Below are 21,533 nucleotides of genomic sequence, written 5' to 3'. Positions count from 1 at the left end.
AGTCCAAGCACCACCCTTTATTTCCCCCCCCCCCCCGAGCTCTGGTCTCTGAAAAACTGATACGTTAGTCGGGCTAAGCTATCGTTAATTTGAGAGCACAATTTGGTCTGGGAAGGATTAAACTAAGTTCCCGAAGGACACGATCTCAGTCCTAGAGCAGGAAAGAACCGTTTCTTGATGGCTTTTAATTTTTTTTATTAAGAGATGTTTCTTTTTAATAGAACTTCAAGGTTTTAAATCAAAAACCTGCAAGATAAAAAAGAAAAAAAAGCATCAGGGAATAATTCAGCCCCCGCCTTTAGTTTAAAAAGAACTCTGGGTGGCAAGACCTCTTTTTTTAACTCTTCCATAAATGCAAAATTGTCTTTAATTCTTTTGGAAGGACACGCAGCCAATAGGCCCGTGTAACTTGCAACGGTTTTCCCTCAACTGGTGCCTTGAGGATGTCCTGGTAAGAGTTGCCGAGGAGGAAGCACAGTGGGTGGGTGGGTGGGTGGGTGGGTAAGGCTACCAAGTTGGAGAAGAATAATACATTTGCCGTTTGCAAATTACAAAGCGATCCGTCAAAAGGGCCTCAGAAGCCAGTCAACGTGTATCAGTGCTAAAATCACCGTTACTTTCAAGCAATGTTCTAGGGCAGGGGGTAGGCAACCTCGGCTCTTTTATGACTCATGGACTTCAACTCCCAGAATTCCTAAGCCAGCATGGGGGAACAATGGCCCCCTTTATGATTCGTGGACTTCAACTCCCAGAATTCCTCAGCCAGCATGAGGGAACTTTGGCCCCTTCATGACTCATGGACTTCAACTCCCAGAATTCCTCAGCCAGCATGAGGGAACTATGGCCCTTTATGACTCATGGACTTCAACTCCCAGAATTCCTGAGCCAGCATGGGGGAACTTTGGCCCCTTCATGACTCGTGGACTTCAACTACCAGAATTCCTCAGCCAGCATGAGGGAACTATGGCCCTTTATGACTCATGGACTTCAACTCCCAGAATTCCTGAGCCAGCATGGGGGAACTAAGGCCCCTTCATGACTTGCGGACTTCAACTCCCAGAATTCCCGAGCTAGCTATGCTTCAGAAAAACTCAGCTATGCTGACTCAGGAATTCTGGGAGTTGAAGTCCACGAGTCATAAAAGAGCCAAGGTTGCCTACCCTGGTTCTAGGGTTAAGAAGACCCAAGCATACGAATGCCAGGTCTTTTATGTGCTACTGACATTTTGGAGAAGGGGACTTATGTCTATAGAAGAGAAACTCTTTGGGTTGAACGGTGGAGGTGCTCTCTGAGCTGGGTGGTTTCCTTGCAGACGTTTCATGACCCAACTAGGGATCATCATCAGTGGGGGGAGAAGGAGGAAGAGGACGAGACTGGGATCCTTAGATGGTCTCTGAGTTCTTTCCTTGCAGACGTTTCATGACCCAACTAGGGAACATCAGTGCTAGAAGGGAGTTTGGGGGGGGGTGTTTGCTGTTTTTTTATATATACAAGTAGCTTGCTTGTAGAGAGCAAAGTCCATTCCCTTCTAGCACTGATGACGTTCCCTAGTTTCATCACGAAACGTCTGTAAGAAAACCACCAAACTCAGAGAGCACCAAGGACCCCACAATCATCTTCCTCCTCTCCACAAACCCCCCTCCCTTCAAGCACTGATGATGTTCCCTAGTTGGGTCATGAAACGTCTGCAAGGAAATCACCCAGCTCAAAGAACAGCAAGGACCTCGTCCTAGTCCAGGGATCTTCAAAAACCTGGCCCTTTTATGACTTGTGGACTTCCAACTCCCAGCATTCCTCAGCCAGCGTCGAGGCTGGCTGAGGAATTCTGGGAGTTGGAAGTCCACAAGTCATAAAAGGGCCATGCTTGAAGACCCCTGACCTAGTCCCTTTCCTCCTCTGCACAAACTCCATTCTTTTCTAACCCTGATGGATGTTCCCTAGTTGGGTCACGAAAGGTTTGCAAGGAAACCACCCAGCTCAGAGAGCACCAAGGACCCCACAGATGTCCTCTATCACCAATCTTCCTCTTCCTCCTCCCTTCTAGCACTGAGGATGTTCCCTAGTTGAGTCACGAAAGGTTTGCAAGGAAACCACCCAGCTCAGAGAGCACCAAGGACCCCAGAGTTCTTCTCCTCCTCCTCCCTTCTAGCACTGAGGATGTTCCCTAGTTGGGTCACGAAACGTCCGCAAGAAAACCACCCAGCTCAGAGAGCAGCAAGGACCCCACAGCCCCTCCCAAGGTGGCTTATATTATTAGCTCACCCTCCGCAGACCATTTTTCAGGGCAAAAACCCGAGCCAGGCCCTTACCTCTCAAGCCGTGGGCACAGGCTGGGGCATCGGCGGCTGCTCCGGCTTGGTGCCCTTCTGCTCGGAGATGGGGGTGGTGGGCAGAATCTCTTCTTTGGGCTCCACGATGCTGACGTGGTCCGGCAGGGGCTTCTTGGGCCCAATCTTCCCACTGGGATCCCAGGGCAACATGATCTTCACCTTAATACCCAGCACACCTGCAAACAAAAGAAGGAGAGCCACTGAGGCGGTGGGATCGTTTTGGCCTGCGAGCCCATGAGAGGAGCAGAAACTCACAAGGTTGGAAGGGTGGAGGGGAGGGGGCAACAGGCAGGCTGCAACAGAGGCGAGCGTTCCTCCCGCTCCCCCTGTGAGGTGGGCCTTTTCTTCACCGGGGTGGGGGTGGGGAGCTCCTTTCCAGAAATCCTCATCGGGGCCAAATGGATCGCGCGATGGGTCTGCAGCCGAACACACGCCCAGGGTCCCTTGCTCAGCGTCCGGATTCGCTAGAAAGTAGCTGTAGGAGATGAACAGGGGGCGGGGCTGGAAGGCAGGGTTAAGCGGGTCCAATTCTGCCCACATCCTGGAGTTCGATCCTGACCGGGCTCAAGGTGGACTCAGCCTTCCGGGGTCAGTAAAATGAGGACCCGGGTTGTTGGGGGGGGGGCAAATATGCTGAGTCTGTAAACCGCTTAGAGAGGGCTGTAAAGGACTGTGAAGCGGTATACAAATCTTAAGTGCTATTGCAAAGGAAGGAGGGAGGGAAGAAGGAAGGAAGGAAAAGAAGGGATGGAGGAAGGAAGGAAGGAAAAGAAGGGAGGGAGGGAGGGAGGAGGAGGAAGGGAAGAGGGAAGGAAAGAAAAGAAGGGATGGAGGAAGGAACAAAGGAAGGAAAAGAAGGGAGGGAGGGAGGAAGGAGGGAGGGAAGAAGGAAGGAAAGAAAAGAAGGGATGGAGGAAGGAAGGAAGGAAAAGAAGGGAGGGAGGGAGGGAGGGAGGGAGGAGGAGGAAGGGAAGAGGGAAGGAAAGAAGGGAGGGAGGGAAGAAGGAACAAAGGAAGGAAAAGAAGGGAGGGAGGGAGGAAGGAGGGAGGGAAGAAGGAAGGAAAGAAAAGGGAGGGAGGGAAGAAGGAAGGAAGGGCTGTGGTGGGGAAGTTTAGAATGACTGACTCAAGGTGGACCCAGCCTTCCAAGGTCGGTAAAATGAGGACCCAGTTTTTTTTGGGGGGGCAGGGCGGCAAAATGCTGACTCTGTAAAACTGCTGAGTGGGCTGTAAACCACTGCGAAGCGGTATGTAAGTCTGAGTGCCATTGCTATTCCTTCCTTCCTTCTTCCCTCCCTCCCTCCCTCCCTTTCTGCGGCACAGGGATTAGAATGCAGGCTAACACGCTGCCCACAGCCAGCAGTTCGATCCTGACCAGGCTCAAGGTGGACTCAGCCTTCCATCCTTCCGAGGTTGGTTAAAATGAAGACCCAGATTGTTGGGGGGGCAAATATCGCTGACTCTGTAAAACTGCTCAGAAAGGGCCGTAAGCCACTGTGAAGCGGTATGTAAGCCGAAGGGCTATTGCTAAATCTGGTTGTTAAAAGTCAAAAACTACCCGCACAGCTAGCAACGATAAACTTCTCCTCTGATCTGAACTCAACAAATGCTCTGGATTGTGGGCACCTGAGAGGGAGCACAGCAGAGGTTCCTCGAGGTAGACCCCCACCCTCCCACAAGGAAGAAGGGGGCAGAGGCTTCCAAAATCTTGAGCTGTCGATGGAGCCTGTGCGGAGGTCTCCCTCCCCCTTACCCTGTCGGAGGAGGACGTGGCGCACGGCGGTGTCCACGTAGTAGTTGACCGGGTCCCCGCTGTGGATCATCAACCCATCCACAAACTTCATGGACTTGGCACGCTGGCCCCGGAGTTTGCCAGATACCACCACTTCGCAACCTTTGGCTCCGCTTTCCATGATGAAACGGAGGACGCCGTAGCACGCCCTGCGCAGAGAGAACAGCCGGGTGAGAACTGGGGAGGATTTAAATATAAGCACCAGAGTCGGCAGCCCTCTTAAGTGTAATTAATTAAAATTTAAAACTAACCACGCAGGGCACACTCGCATCGAATTTCCGTAAAAACACAAAAATCGGAAAGCTTAATGGAAAGATCACAAACGTTATCTACGATGCAAATAGAAATTTTTTTACTTCCATTTGTCACAACGACGCAGTCGGCAAAATCTCCATTAATAATAGGCTTCGTTCTGACGTTGTGTGCTGGATAGTTTTTTTTCCAGCCCGTCACAATTTGATGGCGGCATTTTGCCCCGCTTAATAAGAGGACATCTGCACATGTACCGTGACCGGTGAGAATTCAGCTTAGTGTTGTGTAAATCGCATAGGGCTGAGAATTAGCCAGTGGAACAGCTTGCCACCAGAAAGCGTGGGCGCTCCATCACTGGAGGTTTTTAAGAAAACACTGGACAGTCACATGTCTGAGATGGTGTAGGTTCTCCTGCTTGAGCAGGGGGCTGGACTAGAAGATCTTCAAAGTCCTTTCCAGATCTATTCTATTATAATTCAATTCCATTATTTGATTGTATAAGCAATTCTGCATGTATATTCTATTCCATTCCATTGATTCTAGAAGTAATTCTGCAACTATAAACTATTCTAAAGGTAAAGGTAAAGGTTCCCCCGCACATGTGTGCTAGTCGTTTCCGACTCTAGGGACCGGTGCTCGTCTCCGTTTCAAAGCCGAAGAGCCAGCGCTTGTCCGAGGACGTCTCCGTGGTCATGTGGCCGGCATGACTAGACGCCAAAGGCGCACGGAACGCTGTTACCTTCCCACCATAGTGGTCCCTATTTTTCTACTTGCATTTTTACATGCTTTCGAACTGCTAGGTTGGCAGAAGCTGGGACGAGTAACAGGCGCTCACTCTGCTACGCGGCACTCGGGATTCGACCCGCCAAACTGCCGACCTGATCGACAAGCTCAGCCTCCTAACCCACCGCGTCCTATTTAATTCCATTTTTTCTATCCTATCCTAACTTTATTTCCAGGTGGTTCTTTCCAAAAATACTAACAAAAACCAACTAATTAAATTTCAGCGTTAAGGGCAAGTGAGCCTTTTCAAGAGCTTCCCTTCTCAGACAAATGCCTCTAGTTCATCCAATGAGCGGACCCCCCCCTTTGCCAAAGCCACCAACACAGAGCCACAGAACGTGGCGCGGCATTGCTCAACCTGGGCGGAAGGGGGGGCCTCTTCTGACTCGTCATCGTATCATCACCGAAGGGATTCCTTTGGCTCCGAAGAAGGCAGCCCAGGACGGCTCCGTCCCAAGAGAGACAAGGCGCAGAAGCCTGGCCCGGCCTCTTTGCCTTAAGCAGAGACCACGACGCTTAAGAGAGGCCACTGACACGACAGATTATATCCAGAATAAATATGGGACTAAAAAGTTCCATTTAGCCTATGAGTAAATTTTAGGTTGTTATTATTATTAATAGTTTATTATAGTGGAATTTTTATTAGTTTTAAGTATATGGTATTATTATTATTTTTAGTATTAGTATTGTTTAATAACTTGGATATTGTATTGTTTAATAATTTGGATTTTAATTTATGTTTTTATTATTATGTATACTGTTATTTTGCTTGTATTTATGTTAAAGGGGAGTTAAAGCGCATTATGAACTTGGTTATTTATATAGTTGGTTAATGTTAGTTAGATTATGATTATTATATTTGTAACCCTGTACTCAGCTCTGGGAAGTGGGGGAGGGAGAGGGGGGGTTTAGGGTGGGTTGGTTTTGGGGTTTTTTTGTAACTTTTATAAAACTTTTCAATAAAAAAAAAGAGAGGCCACTGACACGTCCACCAGAGGCCACAGTTGCGTCTTTGCTGAAGGGAGAGGGGTGCACTCAAACTTCATCGTGCTGACGTTGCACAAGAAGCTAGACAAGGACACATCAAAACAGGGTTTCCAACACTGGCCATTTTAAGATGTGTGGACTTCAGCTCCCAGAATTCTCTCAGCTGGCAATGGGAAATCTCTGTGTGTGTGTGTGCGTGTACACCGGCTAAACTACAGGTAGTCCTTGACTTACAATTATTCAGTGACTGAAGCAGGGGTCTTCAAACTTGGCCCTTTGATGACTTGTGGACTTCAACTCCCAGAATTCCTCAGCCAGAATGGGGGAACTACGGCCCCCTTCATGACTTCTGGTCTTCCCAGAATTCCTGAGCCAGGAATTTAAGTTTTTCCTTAAAAACTTCCCGTGTTGGAAGCAATAGACTATATTCGATCCTATTCTATCACTCCCTATCCTATCATTCTAGTCTAGTCTATTCTAATCTATTCATATTCTATATTTCTATTCTATCCTTAATTTCTATTCTATTCATATTCTATTCTTTTATTTCTATTCTATTCTTTTATTTCTATTCTATTCTATATTTCTATTCTACTCATATTCTATTCCATTCCATTCCGCGTGCCTAGCTGAGGAATTCTGGGAGTTGAAGCCCACAAGTCATGAAGGGGCCACACTTCCATGTGTACAGCAGGGTTTCTTCAAACTTGGCCCTTTTATGACTTGTGGACTTCAACTCCCAGGATTCCTCAGCCAGGCACGCGGAATGGAATGGAATGGAATAGAAATATAGAATAGAATACAAATAGATTAGAATAGAATGATAGGATAGGGAATGATAGAATAGGATATAGTCCACTGCTTCCAACACTGGGAGTTTTTAAGAAGAGACTGGACAACCATTTGTCTGGAGTTTCCTGCCTGAGCAGGGGGCTGGACTAGATGACCTCCAAGGTTCCTTCCAACGCTTTTACCTTGTTGTTTCTGCCTAATTTGGGAGATGTGAAGGCAAGTGGCGCCAAATCAAGAGTTTCTAGACCCAGTGGAGGAAGAAGATAGCTCGGATCCGGCTTCAGCCCCCCCCCCACGCCCTCCATGCTTACCTACGCACGGCAAGGCCCCCCAGGAGTTTGTATCGCAGGGACTCCGCTTGGGCGATGGCACAGAGTCCGCGGGTGGCCACTTTCTCTGCATAGAGCTGCAAGAAAAAGCAACGTGCTTCACACACACACACATGCAACAGGCAGGAGTCGTCTTGCTTTGGAAAATAATTTACTTCCGCTCTGGGGAAGATGCGGGCCCGTGCTTGACTTAGCAACCATTTGTTTAGTGACCGTTGCGATGGCCCTGAAAAAAAAATGGAACCTATGACCATTTCCCCACTTAAGACCACACGCCCGGCATTTCTGTGGCCAAGCGAGGCAGTTTTCGACCTTTGCGACCTTTCTAGCCACAGTTGTTAAGTGAATCACCGCAGTTGTTAAAATCAGTCAAACTGTTGATTCTGCCTTCCCCGCCGAATTTGCCTGTCGGAAGTCCGCAAAAGGGGATCGCGTGACCCTGGGATACGGCGACCGTCGTAAACACGTGCCAAGTGTCAGAATTTTGACGACGTTGACTGCGGGGATGCTGCAATTGTCACAAGTGTGGAAAAAACAGTCATAGGCCACTTTTTTCCACGGCTTTGTAACTTCGGTCACTAAATGGGACTGTTTTAAAAGGAAGACCACCTGTCAAGAAATTTCAGACGTAGATTCCTCGCACACTAGAGGTTTTCAATAGCTGCCTTTTAAATTCAACACTCGGCACGCAACCGACACATAAGACAATAAATGGCCCATTAAAAGCCACAACTGAACCATTTGTGGCTTTTACAATTCTTGTGTATGGAGATTCTCAGTCATCCCAGTTCACGGTTGTCCCAAAGATGGTTTTCTGGTTTTCCCTTTGAAGACCCTTTTGCTTTTCATCCAAGAAACTTCTTCAGCTCTGACTGGATGATGGGGGAAGGGAAGGATTTATACTCCTTGCAGAAAAAAATGTCATTTGCATCCTTTTAGAGGGTTGTTGAGGCCACTTGGAGGTTTGTCTGTGTCCTCAGGGTCACCTGAGTGGTGCAAACGGGGGATCGATCTATCTCCAGTCTACAACACAATCAGTTCAGCAGTTCCAAGAAGGCTCCACCCCCATTTGCACCACTCAGGTGACCCTGAGGACACAGACAAACCTCCAAGTGGCCTCAACGACCCTTTAAAAGGATGCAAATGACCAGCTGCCTGCAAGGAGTATAAATCCTTCCCTTCCTACCATCCAGAGCCGAAGAAACTTCTTGGACGAGAAGCGAAACGTCTTCAAAGAAAATCGAAGGATGTCCAGTTGCCTCCTGAAAAAAAGCAACCTTTGGGACAACCAGGATCTGGAGGATTGAAAATCTCCACAGACATCCAAGAAGCTTCTTCAGCTCTGACTGGATGGTGGGGAAATGGAAGGATTTATACTCCTTGCAGACAGCTGGTCATATTCCTTATATTGATGGAAGGACCAACGTAAGGAATATGACCAGCTGCCTGTAAGGAGTATAAATCCTTCCATTTCCCCACCATCCAGTCAGAGCCGAAGAAGCTTCTTGGAGAAGGGAAAGGTCTTCCAAGTCCAGTTGCCTGCTGGAAAAGCACCCTTTGGGACTTTTAAATTCAAGGGAGAAATTCTGCTTCTCATCACTCCCTTCTCAGACTAAAAGCACTAGGTCATACAAGGAACGGGACACCCTTGTCAGAGTTAACCACCAAAGCACCACGGAACGTGGCTCCAGGCTGTTCGCTCTGAGCAAGGGGGTCTCCCTCTTCTGATCGACAAAGATATCGTCACTGAAGGGAAGAGAAGCGCCAAGGCAAACTTTTCCACGCGTTTGGCAAGTTTTAAGAACCGGGTGGAGTGATCAACGCCCAGAATTCCGCCAGCCAGCCCGGGGGCCGCCATTGTACCTCCACGCTGGCCTCCGGAAAGCCAAACCTCTTCTGAACGACGGCCGTCAGCTCGCGAATCCGACGTCCTTTCTCCCCGAGAACGTTCTGAGTTCTGAATTGGAAAGGCAAAGATACGGCATTAGGTCAGTTCCACCAGGACGACTTTGAAAATTTCCCCTTAAATAATAAACAAATAAATGAATGAATAAATAAATAAAAAATCATATATATATATGTCAAGTCATTTGTCAAGTTAAAGCAACTACCTAATAGATAATCAGCCCAGGTTCGAATCTCAGATAAAAAGGGTATGACTGACTGACTGATGAGAACATAAGAAGTTCGAAATGATCATTTCAGCCTCCCTAAAAAATTCTTTTATTAGCAATTTGAATTTACACACACACACGCACATATATATATATATATACATATATATATACACATATATATACATATACATATATATATATATATATATTTAAAAAAATCTAGCCTGCATTTAACGGCTACTGGAATGATCATCTGATTTGATCCAACTCTTCTCAGCAGTCCGCAAGTTCTTCTGCTCTATTCCAACAACTGGCATGCATCTAAAGTGACTTACACCGCGCTTACTCTGACTACAGCTGCCCGTTTTATGTACCTGCAGGTACTCCTCAATTTACGACCGTCCCGGTTGTAACTGTGGCCTACCGTGGCCGTAAAGCGGGTCATCGCAGCACAATTTTCACTTTTTGCAACAATCGTTAAGCCAGTCCGTGGTTCACTATGGGGTGTTTCTGCTCAAACCCAGAAGTAAACGCTGGTTTTAAGCAAAAAATCACACCAGTGATATGTGACAGAGTGTCCTCTGTAAATTTAAACAGTCGCTAAATGTCCAGTTATAAATCAAGAACTACATATCTCTCCTTCCTATTTATTTATCTACATCTATCTACCTACCTACTTAATTTATAAGAGAGCTAGGCTCACAAGCAAAGAGATTCCTACAAACACCCGTGATCCTTTAAGACTGTTCAGGAGTAACACAAAGTCAACAATGGTCCACCTCGGCTACTAACTACTGCAGGGAGAAAGGTCATATGATGTCTGCATTAAAAGATTTGCATGGCAAATCTTTTCTCAATGGAAATGGACTAAGGAGGACTGGGGGGGGGGACATGATAGCATTTGAGAGGCTGCCACAAAGAAGGGGGGGGGTCAACCTGTTCTCCAAAACACCTGAAGGCAGGACAAGAAACAATGGTTGGAGACTGGTCAGAGAGAGAAGCAACCTAGAAGTAAGGAGAAATTTCCCAACAGTTAGAACAATTAACCAGTGGAACACCCTGCCACCAGACGTGGGGGCTCCATCACTGGAGGTTTTTAAGAAGAGACTGGACACCCATTTGTCTGAAATGGGGTAGGGCAGGGGTCTTCAAACATGGCCCTTTTATGACTTCCGAACTGAAACTCCCGGAATTCCTCAGCCAGCGTAGGACAGGGTTTTCTGCCTGAGCAGGGGGTTGGACTAGAAGACCTCTAAGGTCCCTTCCAACTCTTTGTTATTTTGCTCACTCTAAAACCTAACAGTGAGGACAGTGAACCAGTGGAACAGCTCGCCTCCAGAGGTTGTGAATGCTCCATCACTGGAGGTTTTTCAGAAGAGACTAGACAGCCATTGGTCTGAAGTGGCATAGGGCCTCCTGCTTGCGCAGGGGGCTGGACTAGAAGACCTCCAAGGTCCCTTCCAGCTCCTATTCTGATTCTGAAACCGAAGGGGCCGCTTTTGATTTTTTTAGTGGCCCGGGGGAATCTCGTACGACAATGTCTCGTGCACTAGTTGTGAACTTTCTTGGACTAAGTGAGCTTGCACACAGACACTCACATCCTTGGCATCCTCATGACTGGACTACTGCAACGGACTGGCTGAAGGACATCCGCTATAGGCAGAGACTGGTGTTAGATTTGCAGTGGCAAACAAGCTTGTATCCGCTAGCACCTTTTCTGAGTACAATTTTTATTATAAGGCGGATGTTTTTTTGTGAGCGGATAACTTGTGGCTTTTAATAAGAGTTAGAAAGCACACTACAGAGTCCTGATCTGAAGACCTCGCAGAAACTCAAAAGGTTTTCAGCCTGGGTGGTGATGGGTACATCTAGACTTGCCCACGTGATAACTTTACCCAGCCTAGCATGGTTCAGAGCTGATTATATTTAAGACCACTTACTTGAAAATAAATGTGCCCATACTGTTAAGATTTGGGACAGAGGCCCTGCTCAGCGTCCCATCTACACCCCCTAGTAGGGCCCTCTCAACTAATAGACTAATAACCAGAATAAGAACAAAGGAAGCTGCTCCTCCCAAGTAAGTGGGGGGAGCTAAAACACAAGAGTTTCAGGGACTTTTTTTTTTGCAACTACAATGACAGCAGGACCACACAAATAACCTGGTGGCAAGGATGATGATTTCGGTCCTGGTTGGGGTAACTCGGACCTCCACCCCGGAGTAGCCATCTTCGGCCAGCTCCCGAGTCAAAAACTCGTTGAGTTCAGCTTTGAAGATGCCATCGGCCACGAACTGAAACGAAAAAAGCAAACGGTGAGATGCTGGGCCAAGCGTTTCCTTGCAGACCCTCCTCGACGAGAGGAACAACGCAGGACCGCCCGATTCTGTCACAACTTTTGTTCCCTCCGTCTGGTAAACTCGCAAGAGTCGTTTGTCTTGCCATGCACACGTATGCCTAACCCGAACCAGACTGTTGTTTCTCTGTGTCATATAATACATGCGGGTATATGCGCGATTCTGTATTTATTTTTGTCATATTTATCTAGTGCAGGGGTAGGCAACCTCGGCTCTTTTATGACTCATGGACTTCAACTCCCAGAATTCCTGAGTCAGCTATGCTGACTCAGGAATTCTGGGAATTGAAGTCCATGAGTCATAAAAGAGCCGAGGTTGAAAGCTGAACGAAATGAAATTTCATTGTAATGTATGCCGATTAGTGTACATTCAAAGTGACAATAAAGTTATTATTCTATTGTATTCCATATTTTCTATTCTATTCCAATTCTTTCCTATCATTCTATTTTATATTTTCTATTCTATTCCAATTCTTTCCTATTATTCTATTCTACTCCATGTTTTCTATTCCATTCCATGATTTGATTCTGTAAGCGATTCTGCACCTATAATCCACCTTCTGTTCTCTTCCATTCTACCATCCTATCCTATCCTAACTTTACTTCCAGGTGGTTCTTTCCAAAAATATTAACAAAAACCAACTAATTAAATTTCAGCGTTAAGGACAAGTGAGCCTTTTCAAGAGCTTCCCTTCTCAGACAAATGCCTCTAGTTCATCCAATGAGCGGACCCCCCCCCTTTGCCAAAGCCACCAACACAGAGCCACAGAACGTGGCGCGGCATTGCTCAACCTGGGCGGAAGGGGGGGCCTCTTCTGACTCGTCATCGTATCATCACCGAAGGGATTCCTTTGGCTCCGAAGAAGGCGGCCCAGGACGGCTCCGTCACAAGAGAGACAAGGCGCAGAAGCCTGGCCCGGCCTCTTTGCCTTAAGCAGAGACCACGACGCTTAAGAGAGGCCACTGACACGTCCACCAGAGGCCACAGTTGCGTCTTTGCCGAAGGGAGAGGGGTACATTCTATACTATATTCCTATTCTGTCCTATTCTTCTATTCTGTATTCCTATTCTACTCTTATTATTTCTATTCTGCTCCTAATCTCTATTCTATTCTATTCTATTCTATTCTATTCTATTCTTTATTTCTACTCTATTATTCTGTATGGCTCAGTGGGTTAGGACGCTGAGCTTGTCGATCAGAAGGTCGGCAGTTTGGCGGGTCGAATCCCGAAGTGCCGCGTAACAGTGAGCGCCTGTTACTTGTCCCAGCTTCTGCCAACCTAGCAGTTCGAAAGCACGTAAAAATGCAAGTAGAAAAATAGGGACCACTCCGGTGGGAAGGTAACAGCGTTCCGTGCGCCTTTGGCGTCTAGTCATGCCGGCCACATGACCACGGAGACGTCCTCGGACAAGCGCTGGCTCTTCGGCTTTGAAACGAAGATGAGCACCGGCCCCTAGAGTCGGAAACGACTAGCACGCATGTGCGGGGGAACCTTTACCTTATTCTATTCTACTCTTAATTCTTATTTCTATTCTGTTCTGCTCCTAATCTCTATTCTATTTCTATTCTCCTATCCTATTCTATCCTAATGCCGCCCACAACAGCAGGCCAGAAATGCAAGCTGCAACTTGAAGACTTGGCTATTTGAACTTGCCGGCCTGGACTGAGGGACTGGGATATTACGATTTTAAATTTTGGAAGGTGTTTTATTGTTTTGGGCTACTTGGTTTAATTTATTTTAATTTCTGTATATTATGTGTTGTATATAGTGTTTTCATTGCCCTGTATACCGCCCCGAGTCCTTCGGGAGAGGGGTGGTATATAAATCCAAATAATAATAATAATAACTTTGGAAATGGGACTGTCACAATACTTAATACCCGAGGCCCCCAGATCCACTCACAGCAGTTAGAAGTACAGGTTGTCCTCGATTTACAACAGTTCATTTAGTGACTATCTGAAGTTACAGCGCCACCGAAAAAAGTGACATGACCCTTTTTTTTCACACTGACAACTGTTGCAGCATCCCCGGGGTCATGCAATTTATATCCAGATGCTTGACAACTGGTTCATATATAGGACGGTCCCAGGGGCCACCTGATCCCCTTTTGCGACCTTCCAACAATGGGGGAAGGCAGGTAAGACTTCACAACCGTGTGACTAATATATCAGCTGCAGTGATTCACTTAAGGACGGTGGGAAGATAGATGGTAAAACGGGGCAAAGCTCACTTGTCTAACTTCGCAACATAAACTCTGGGGGTGTGTGTGTCAATTGCGGTCGTTAAGTCGAGGACTACCTGTAGTTACATCATCGACTTACCACAACTGAGACTAGAATTTCCACCGATAGCAAAGCGATTATTTAAATGAGCTGTGCCCCATTTTATGACTTCTGTTAAGCGAACCAATACAAACGTTAAGGGAATCATACAGCCTTCCATCCTTCCGAGGTAGGTAAAATGAGGACCCAGATTGTTGGGGGCAATTAAGCTGACTTTGTAATAATGCCGCTTGGGGTGTGTGTGAAAGCCCTAATAAGCAGGCATATACATAGAATGAAGGCTACTGCTAAGCTTGTAAGCCGCCCTGAGTCTTCAGAGAAGGGCGGGATATACATGGGATTAAAATAAAATAAATAAAATTAAGCAAGTCCAGGGGAATTCGGCCTGGTGCTCTCAGCCCAGGCCACTTCACAGGATTTTTTATTTTATTTTATTTGGGGGGGGGGGGGAAGGGGAGTTACTATAGACCAGGGATCTTGAAACTTGGCCCTTTTATGACTTGAGGACTTCAACTCCCAGAATTCCTCAGCCAGACACGTTGGGTGAGGAATTCTGGGAACTGAAGTCCACAAGTCACGAAGGGGCCAAGTTTGAAGAGCCCTGCTATAGACATTCCCTTGAACCCCTAAAACAATGTTTTTTTTTTCCAATCTTAAAGTGTATGGACTCCAACTCCCAGAATTCCTCAGTCTTATCCTGGGTTTTATATGCTCTCCCCCCCCGCCCAAAAAAAAGTGCCTCTAGGCCAGGAGTAGGCAACCTTGGCTCTTTTATGACTCATGGACTTCAACTCCCAGAATTCCTGAGCCAGCAGGCAACCTTGGCTCTTTTATGACTCATGGACTTCAACTCCCAGAATTCCTGATCCAGCTGGCTCAGGAATTCTGAGAGTTGAAGTCCATGAGTCATAAAAGAGCCGAGGTTGCCTACCCCTGGTCTAGGCCTCTTTCTCCGCCCAGCCTCCCTCTCAAGGCTGTTGTGGAAGCTGGGTGGGAGGACCCAGGTTCAAGACCAGATCCAGCCCCTCTCTAGCAAACCAACCCACCTCGCAGGGCTGTTGTGGAGGGAAACGTGCCCCATGCGGCATTCCTAGAATATTACTAAGGAAGAAGCACGTGCAAACCTATAAAGCTATAGGGCAGCTTCCGGGCCCGTCTAGCCGCGGTCTCGCTGCCTTCTTGGCCCAGCCAGACCCAACTACCGGTAGGCTTTGGGCCGGAGCAGCGGAGGGATGGAGGGGGCTCAGGGCCAATCCACTCCCATCCGAGGCTCCCGCCATCGTCGCAGCCCGCCTCGCCGGTCCGCCTCGCCGCCCGACCCGTCGCGTCTTCTCCCGGCCGTATTTCTTCCCCCGCCGCCCCGCCGTAGGATCGGTAGGGCCCCCCCCCCGAAGAGCCTCACCTTTCGCTTCTTGGAGATCTGTACCGCCATCTTGAGCCGCGCCGCTCTGGCGGAAAAAGAGGCGGTTTCCGCCGGCGCAGAGGATTATAGGGCCGTTCTCCCGCTCGTCATTGGCCAGCTGGCGTCACGCGGGCGGAAAGAGCCGCGAGCCACGCTGGGAAACGTAGTTGACGTTCTTTTGAGAGCCGGCCGCTCTCTGGCGCGGGTAGGCGCCAATGATTGTTCGCTGCTTCCCATTGGTCGAGCTGTTTTGGGTTGGGGGGGGAAATGTACCAGGGGATTTTGGGAAATGTAGGCTGAGGTTGAAAATAGTTTAATTGGGCGTTAGTATAGTAACAATATTCAGTATTAGGAACGACACTCACAATCAACACAACAACAATAATTTGACCTCTGCTTTGGGGAATGAAGAGGAGTAAACTGATAGAACTTCCATGGACAGCTGAAGTATAACTGTGAAGCTCCTTCGTCAGAGATCTTTTTTTAAATTCATTCAACTTGTATAACCTCCCATCTCACATAAGTGATTCTGACAATGGGGTATAAAGACTTGCCCCGCCGCATTCTTTTCCCCCAGCCATGAATTTTCAACATGCTGTGTTATCATCTCCACAACACCTGACTAGTCCAGCGTTTTATTATTTTATTATTATTGTATTTATTTATTTTATTTTATTTATTATTTTATCATTAATTTTAAAAAGGTTTTTAAGCCAGGCTAACTCAGGTACTGTGTGACTCTAAGCAACCTTGGTTCTTTTATGACTCGTGGACTTCAACTCCCAGAATTCCTGAGCCAGCTATGCTGAGGGGAAATGGAGAGGTTTCCAAGCTGAGCCATGCTGGCTGAGGAATTCTGGGAGTTGAAGTCCACAAGTCATGAAGGGGCCATAGTTCCCCCATGCTGGCTGAGGAATTCTGGGAGTTGAAGTCCACGAGTCATGAAGGGGCCATATTTCCCTCATGCTGGCTCAGGAATTCTGGGAGTTGAAGTCCACGAGTCATGAAGGGGCCATAGTTCCCCCATGCTGGCTCAGGAATTCTGGGAGTTGAAGTCCACGAGTCATGAGGGGACCATAGTTTCCCCATACTAGCTCAGGGATTCTGGGAGTTGAAGTCCACCAAGGTTGCCTACCCCTGCTCTAGGTTATGTGAGGAGGAGGAGGAGGAGGAGGAGAATTGGTGGTAGAGAAGGAGAACTATGGGGTCCTTGGTGCTCTGAGCTTAGCAGACATTTCATTACCCAACTAGGGAACATCATCAATGCAAGGAGGAGGAAGAGGAGGAGGAGGAATAAGACTGGTGGTAGAAAAGGAGCAGGAGGACGACGACTATGGAATCCTTCGTGCTCTCTGAGCTTGGTGGTTTTCTTGCATCAGTGCCGGAAGGAGGAGGAGGAGGAGGAGGAGGAGGAGAGGGAGAGGAGGTTGAGGATTGGTGGTATCTATGTGTGTATATACATACACACACATACATACGTATGTGGGGTTCTTGATGCTCTCTGAGCTTGGGAATGAGGTTTATGGAGTGGATAAGGAAAGAAGGGGAGGAGGAAACTAGTAGTAGAGAAGGAGAAGGAGGAGAACTGTGGGGTCCTTGGTGTTTTCTCTGCTGGGTTTTTTTTTTCTAGCAGACATTACCCAAACTAGGTAACATGATCAGCGCTAGTCCTGCTAGCTACTAACACTGAGGACATTCCCTAGTTGGGTCATGAAACATCTGCCAGAAAACCACCCAAGCTTAGAGAGCACCCAGGACCCCAGAGTCCTCCTCCTCCTCCCCCCACACCCCACTTCTTCCTTGCACTGATGACATTACCTAGTCGGGTCACGAAATGTCTGCACGAAAACCACCAAGCTTGCTTCAACCCGCTTGCTTCAACCCTGAGCTTCACGATATTCTCCTTCGTTGGCGTACGATAAGGTCACTGCTCTGCTCACACACTGAAATAACCTTCTATGGCTGATGCTTCAGCAAAACGTCTTGATGCTGACACGAGGAGAGGGGAAAAAAAGTGCGATTTGCAGTTGTGAGCACAGGAGGGCACAGTGGCTTCGCGCGTGAGAGAAAGCAGCCCAGACTTCTTCCTGTCTTGGGCAACCTTAGAAGCTACATGGGGCGTCCCCGGTGAAGAAGTGGGGCAGGATGGAGGCAAACACCCCCCACACACACACACAAAAGCATCCTTAGCTCTTGCAAGCTCAACTAATTTCCACTGGTATCTATCTTGTGGGTCCTTGAACTGACCCATTTCTTCAGCTTGTGCTTCTTGCTACGCAAGCAACCCCCAAGGTCACTTTATGTCTAAATTAGCTTTTTTGAAAAGAAAAGAGAAGAAAAAAGAAAAGAAAAAAAACTTACATCAAAGTTATGAGTAGATAAATGTCTATGGAGATTTTTGACTATTCTGGTCATAAGCAAGAAACATAAGCAAGAAAGTCCAGTTGCCTTTTGGGGGGGGGGGAAAGCACCTTTGTGCTCAGATCAAGGAAAGAGAAAAAAAAGTGCAAAGCAGCAGCTTTCGACTGCCATGCTTACAAATAAATTTATTGTCTGTCCTCCCTCTTTAAGTTAACATCCAAAACTCTTTCTTCACGTTTTATCCTAATTACCGAATCTATAAAACGCCATACTATTTCCCCGACCTCCTCCATTTTGAGTAAAAAGTCCAGAAAGGCTATCCAGTCACGAATAAATATGCTACCGTAGTAGTATTATTTCCTAATTAAACAAGGCAATTAAGCTGACTTTGTAATAATGCCGCTTGGGTGTGTGTGTGTGAAAGCCCTAATAAGCAGGCATATACATAGAATGAAGGCTACTGCTAAGCTTGTAAGCCGCCCTGAGTCTTCGGAGAAGGGCGGGATATAAATGGAATTAAATTAAATTAATTAAATTAATTAAGTCCATTTTGCCATGTCTGAAAAATTAGAAACACAGGGACATCGAAAACAGAAGACAGGAAAAAAAGATCCAGGACTCCATCAAATCTGGCCATTCAGTTCTGTTGTTTGTTCCATTTCTTTTTTTCTTTTCAATTATTTATATTTATTTATGATATATTTATTTATTTATTATATATTAGTTATCTATATATTGCAGATGACACTGAGCTGGCAGGAACAACCAACACCCCAGAAGACAAAGCTCAGAATCCGAAAAGATTTTGGCAGGGTTGAACGATGGGCCCCCTAATCCAACTACGTGAAATTTAATGTGGAGAAAAGCAAGGTTTTTACATCTGAGCAGGAAAACCCAAAGGTACAAGTATGGAGTAGGTGGAACCTGTCTCAAAAACAATAACTGGGAGATGGACATTGGAGTCCTAGTGGACTACCACTCTTCAACAAGAGTGGTAGCAGTCAAAAAAAGCTAATGAAATCCTGGGTAGTACAGAGGCACAGAATCAAACTCACGTGAAGTATTAGCCCCACTTTATAAAGACTTAGTAAGGCCACACCTGGAACGCTGGATCCAGTTTTGGTCACCACATTACAAAAAAGATGCTGAGACTATGGAAAAAGTGCAGAGAAGAGCAACGAAGAGGATTAAGGGCCCGGAGACACAAACCTATGAAGAACGGTTGCAGGATTTGGGTATAGGCCGGTCTAGAGAAAAGGACTAGGGGTAACATGATAGCAGCGTTCCCAATATTTGAGGGGCTGCCAGAAGGAAGAGGGGGGTCACGTGATTCTCCAAAGCACCAGAGGGCAGGGAAGAAACAATTGGATGGAAGCTGATCAAGGAGAGAAGCAACCTGGAGTTAAGGAGAAACTTCCTAACAGTGAGGACAATTTAACCAGTGGAACAGCTTGCCACCAGAAATGGTGGGTGCACCAACACTGGAGGTCTTTAAAAAGAGACTGAACAGCCAATTACTTGGAATGGTGTAGATAGGGCTTCCTGCTTGAGCAAGGGGTTGGACTAGTAGACCTCCAAGGTCCCTTCCCGCTGTATTTTGATTCTGTTAGTAAACTAGGGTTGTTGTGTGTTGTTTTTTTTTTAAAAGGAAAGAACTCGTTCAACTTTTGCATCAGGTTGCTGTTCCACTTCTTCTTCTGTTTGCAGCTAAAACATTAGGCACCTTTTGTCATTTCCTTCTTCCTTGGAAACACCCTTGCTGATAATTTTGGAGGAAGCCTTCAAATTGTTCAGAAGCTGGAGGCTCAGCCCTTTTCTTCTGAACAAAAAAAAAACCTGGAAAGCGGAAAAGTCATCGGATTTTATTTTTAGTGCAACATGCAACCGTTTGGAATGCGGGCTGCAAAACGGGGAGATTCCCAAGAGTGGAAAACGCATTTATTTATTTCTCCGTTCTTTTAAAAAGGCCCATATTTACCTCAGAGAGGGAAGCAATGACATGTAAATCGCACTAGCCCTTGATTTCACGGGAAATCGGTCAGTCAGGTTGGAAAAACAACAATAAAAACATCCATGAATCACTTCCATTTCTGCCACCAAATTATGTTTGAACAGGCGGGCCTGGACTAAGGGTTTGAGTTTATTTTAACTATTTATTGTTAGGGCTAATTAATTTAATTTTCTTTTTAACTTTTGTACGTTGTATTTTATTGCTCTGTACACCGCCCTGAGTACTTTGAGAGAAGGGCGGTATAGAAATTTAATAAAATAAATAAATAATAAATAACTGAATTGAGAGTTCAGACAGATTTGATCTTTCCAGTTAACCCGAATAAAGAGAGTAACCAGGTTAAGTGTGAGTCCAGGGCTTCTGAGAAATGTTTTGTCTTAATTACGTGACCACAGGGAAGCTGCAACGGCCGTAAGTATGAGAACCGGTCATGACTCACGTTTTTCAGTGCTGTTTCGACTTTGAACGATCATTAAACAAATGGTCGTAAGTCAGGGAGACCTGTGTATGGCTTTGGGACTTCTGCGTGGTCTCCCATCCATGTTAAAATAAAAAGAGAAATGAAATGGGGCCAACATGCTTGGGTGTCCGGCTATGGGGAGGAATTTTTACAACAGCTTGTTGAGTTTGACCCAAGAATGGACTTTGGTCACTGACCATGGTTATTTTTGTTTTAAAATTAAAACATCTAGATATCATTGTTTCATATCCCCGTGTGTTGGTTTTTAATGTGTGGTTGTTTTTTTTTACTAGATGTTTGTTGTAACTGTTGTGCGCTTCCTAAAAAGTCACTTAGGCAAGATAGATAGCTGTGCAAATGTAATAAATCAGAGGTCTCCAATCTTGGCCATCTTAAGACTTGTGGACTTCAACTCCCAGAATTCCTCAGCCAGCCAAACATGTTCACTTCTAGACTTCAAGTCCCAGAATTCCTCAGCCAGCCAAAGTTGGCCACTGTAAGATTTGTGGACTTCAACTCCCAGAATTCCTCAACCAGCCAAACGTGGCCACTTTTAAGATTTGTGGACTTCCAACTCCCAGAATTCCTCAGCCAGCCAAACTTGGCCACTTTTAAGATTTGTGGACTTCAACTCCCAGCATGGTTTAAGTCCACTAGTCTTAAAGTGGTCAAGTTTGGAGACCCCTGGAATAAACAAAGGGATAAATAAACAAACACAAATTTAATTCAACGCAGATGTCCTTTTGGTGAAAGAAAGCTTGCAAAGATGATCACGCTTACGACGTATTATGCAATACCTGATGATTTAAAGCCACTTTTTTTTATTATTCAACATTTTATACATAATAAATACAAAGTTACACAGCCAATATAAAGAAAGCATCTGGGGAGCTGCTTCCAGTTTATTGACACTGTACACGGGTGATATGTTTTGATTTGCATGCCCTCTATGAAGTTTAAAAAGGAGGCGTATTATACAACCTTTTTTAAAAAATAAAAATTAGCAGCTCTTACAGGAAATAGTTTTTTTTCTTAAAAAAACAAACCAACCAACCAAGCAACCAGAACTAAGGAACTTTCATTTAAATAACGCTTTTCTGAATCGGGGAGAATCTGAGTTAACGGCAACGTCCGAAAAACCAACCAAATAATTAAAAAAGGAGGGGGGGAAAAATAATGCAAGAACGACTTGGCCAACTGCTGGGAAGCTGAGTATTATGGCCGGCAACACGCTTCTGTTTTTCCACGAAACCTTTGAAAATGTCTGCAGTAAAGTTTCGT

The 21,533-nt window shown here is 46.2% G+C and overlaps 1 protein-coding gene across 1 annotated transcript; it reads right to left on the bottom strand.

The window, feature by feature from the left end:
• Positions 1-165: 165 nt before the first annotated feature.
• RPS3 (ribosomal protein S3) lies at positions 166-15,486 on the bottom strand. Its single transcript, XM_081327872.1, has 7 exons — positions 15,421-15,486; positions 11,542-11,672; positions 9,129-9,222; positions 7,248-7,342; positions 4,084-4,271; positions 2,310-2,506; positions 166-246 (listed from the first exon to the last, which is right to left on the bottom strand). The coding sequence occupies exons 1-6, from the start codon at positions 15,448-15,450 to the stop codon at positions 2,313-2,315; spliced, it is 732 nt and encodes a 243-aa protein (XP_081183998.1). The 5' UTR covers positions 15,451-15,486; the 3' UTR covers positions 166-246; positions 2,310-2,312.
• Positions 15,487-21,533: the final 6,047 nt, after the last annotated feature.

Source organism: Vipera berus (genome assembly GCF_964194415.1).
Source record: "Vipera berus genome assembly, chromosome: 4".
Lineage (NCBI taxonomy): Eukaryota > Metazoa > Chordata > Lepidosauria > Squamata > Viperidae > Vipera > Vipera berus.
Note: the sequence above shows the minus strand (reverse complement) of the source record. Positions and strands in the feature narration are given on the sequence as shown.

Bases quoted from the DNA above. Each gene is read 5' to 3' on its own strand.
- RPS3 (XM_081327872.1), bottom strand. From the start codon at position 15,450: ATGGCGGTACAGATCTCCAAGAAGCGAAAG. The intron at 9,223-11,541 runs GTTATTTGTGTG...TTTCCAATTCAG, and splicing joins ATCATCATCCTTGCCACCAG to AACTCAGAACGTTCTCGGGG. The intron at 2,507-4,083 runs GTAAGGGGGAGG...TTTTGTTTGCAG, and splicing joins CCACGTCCTCCTCCGACAGG to GTGTGCTGGGTATTAAGGTG.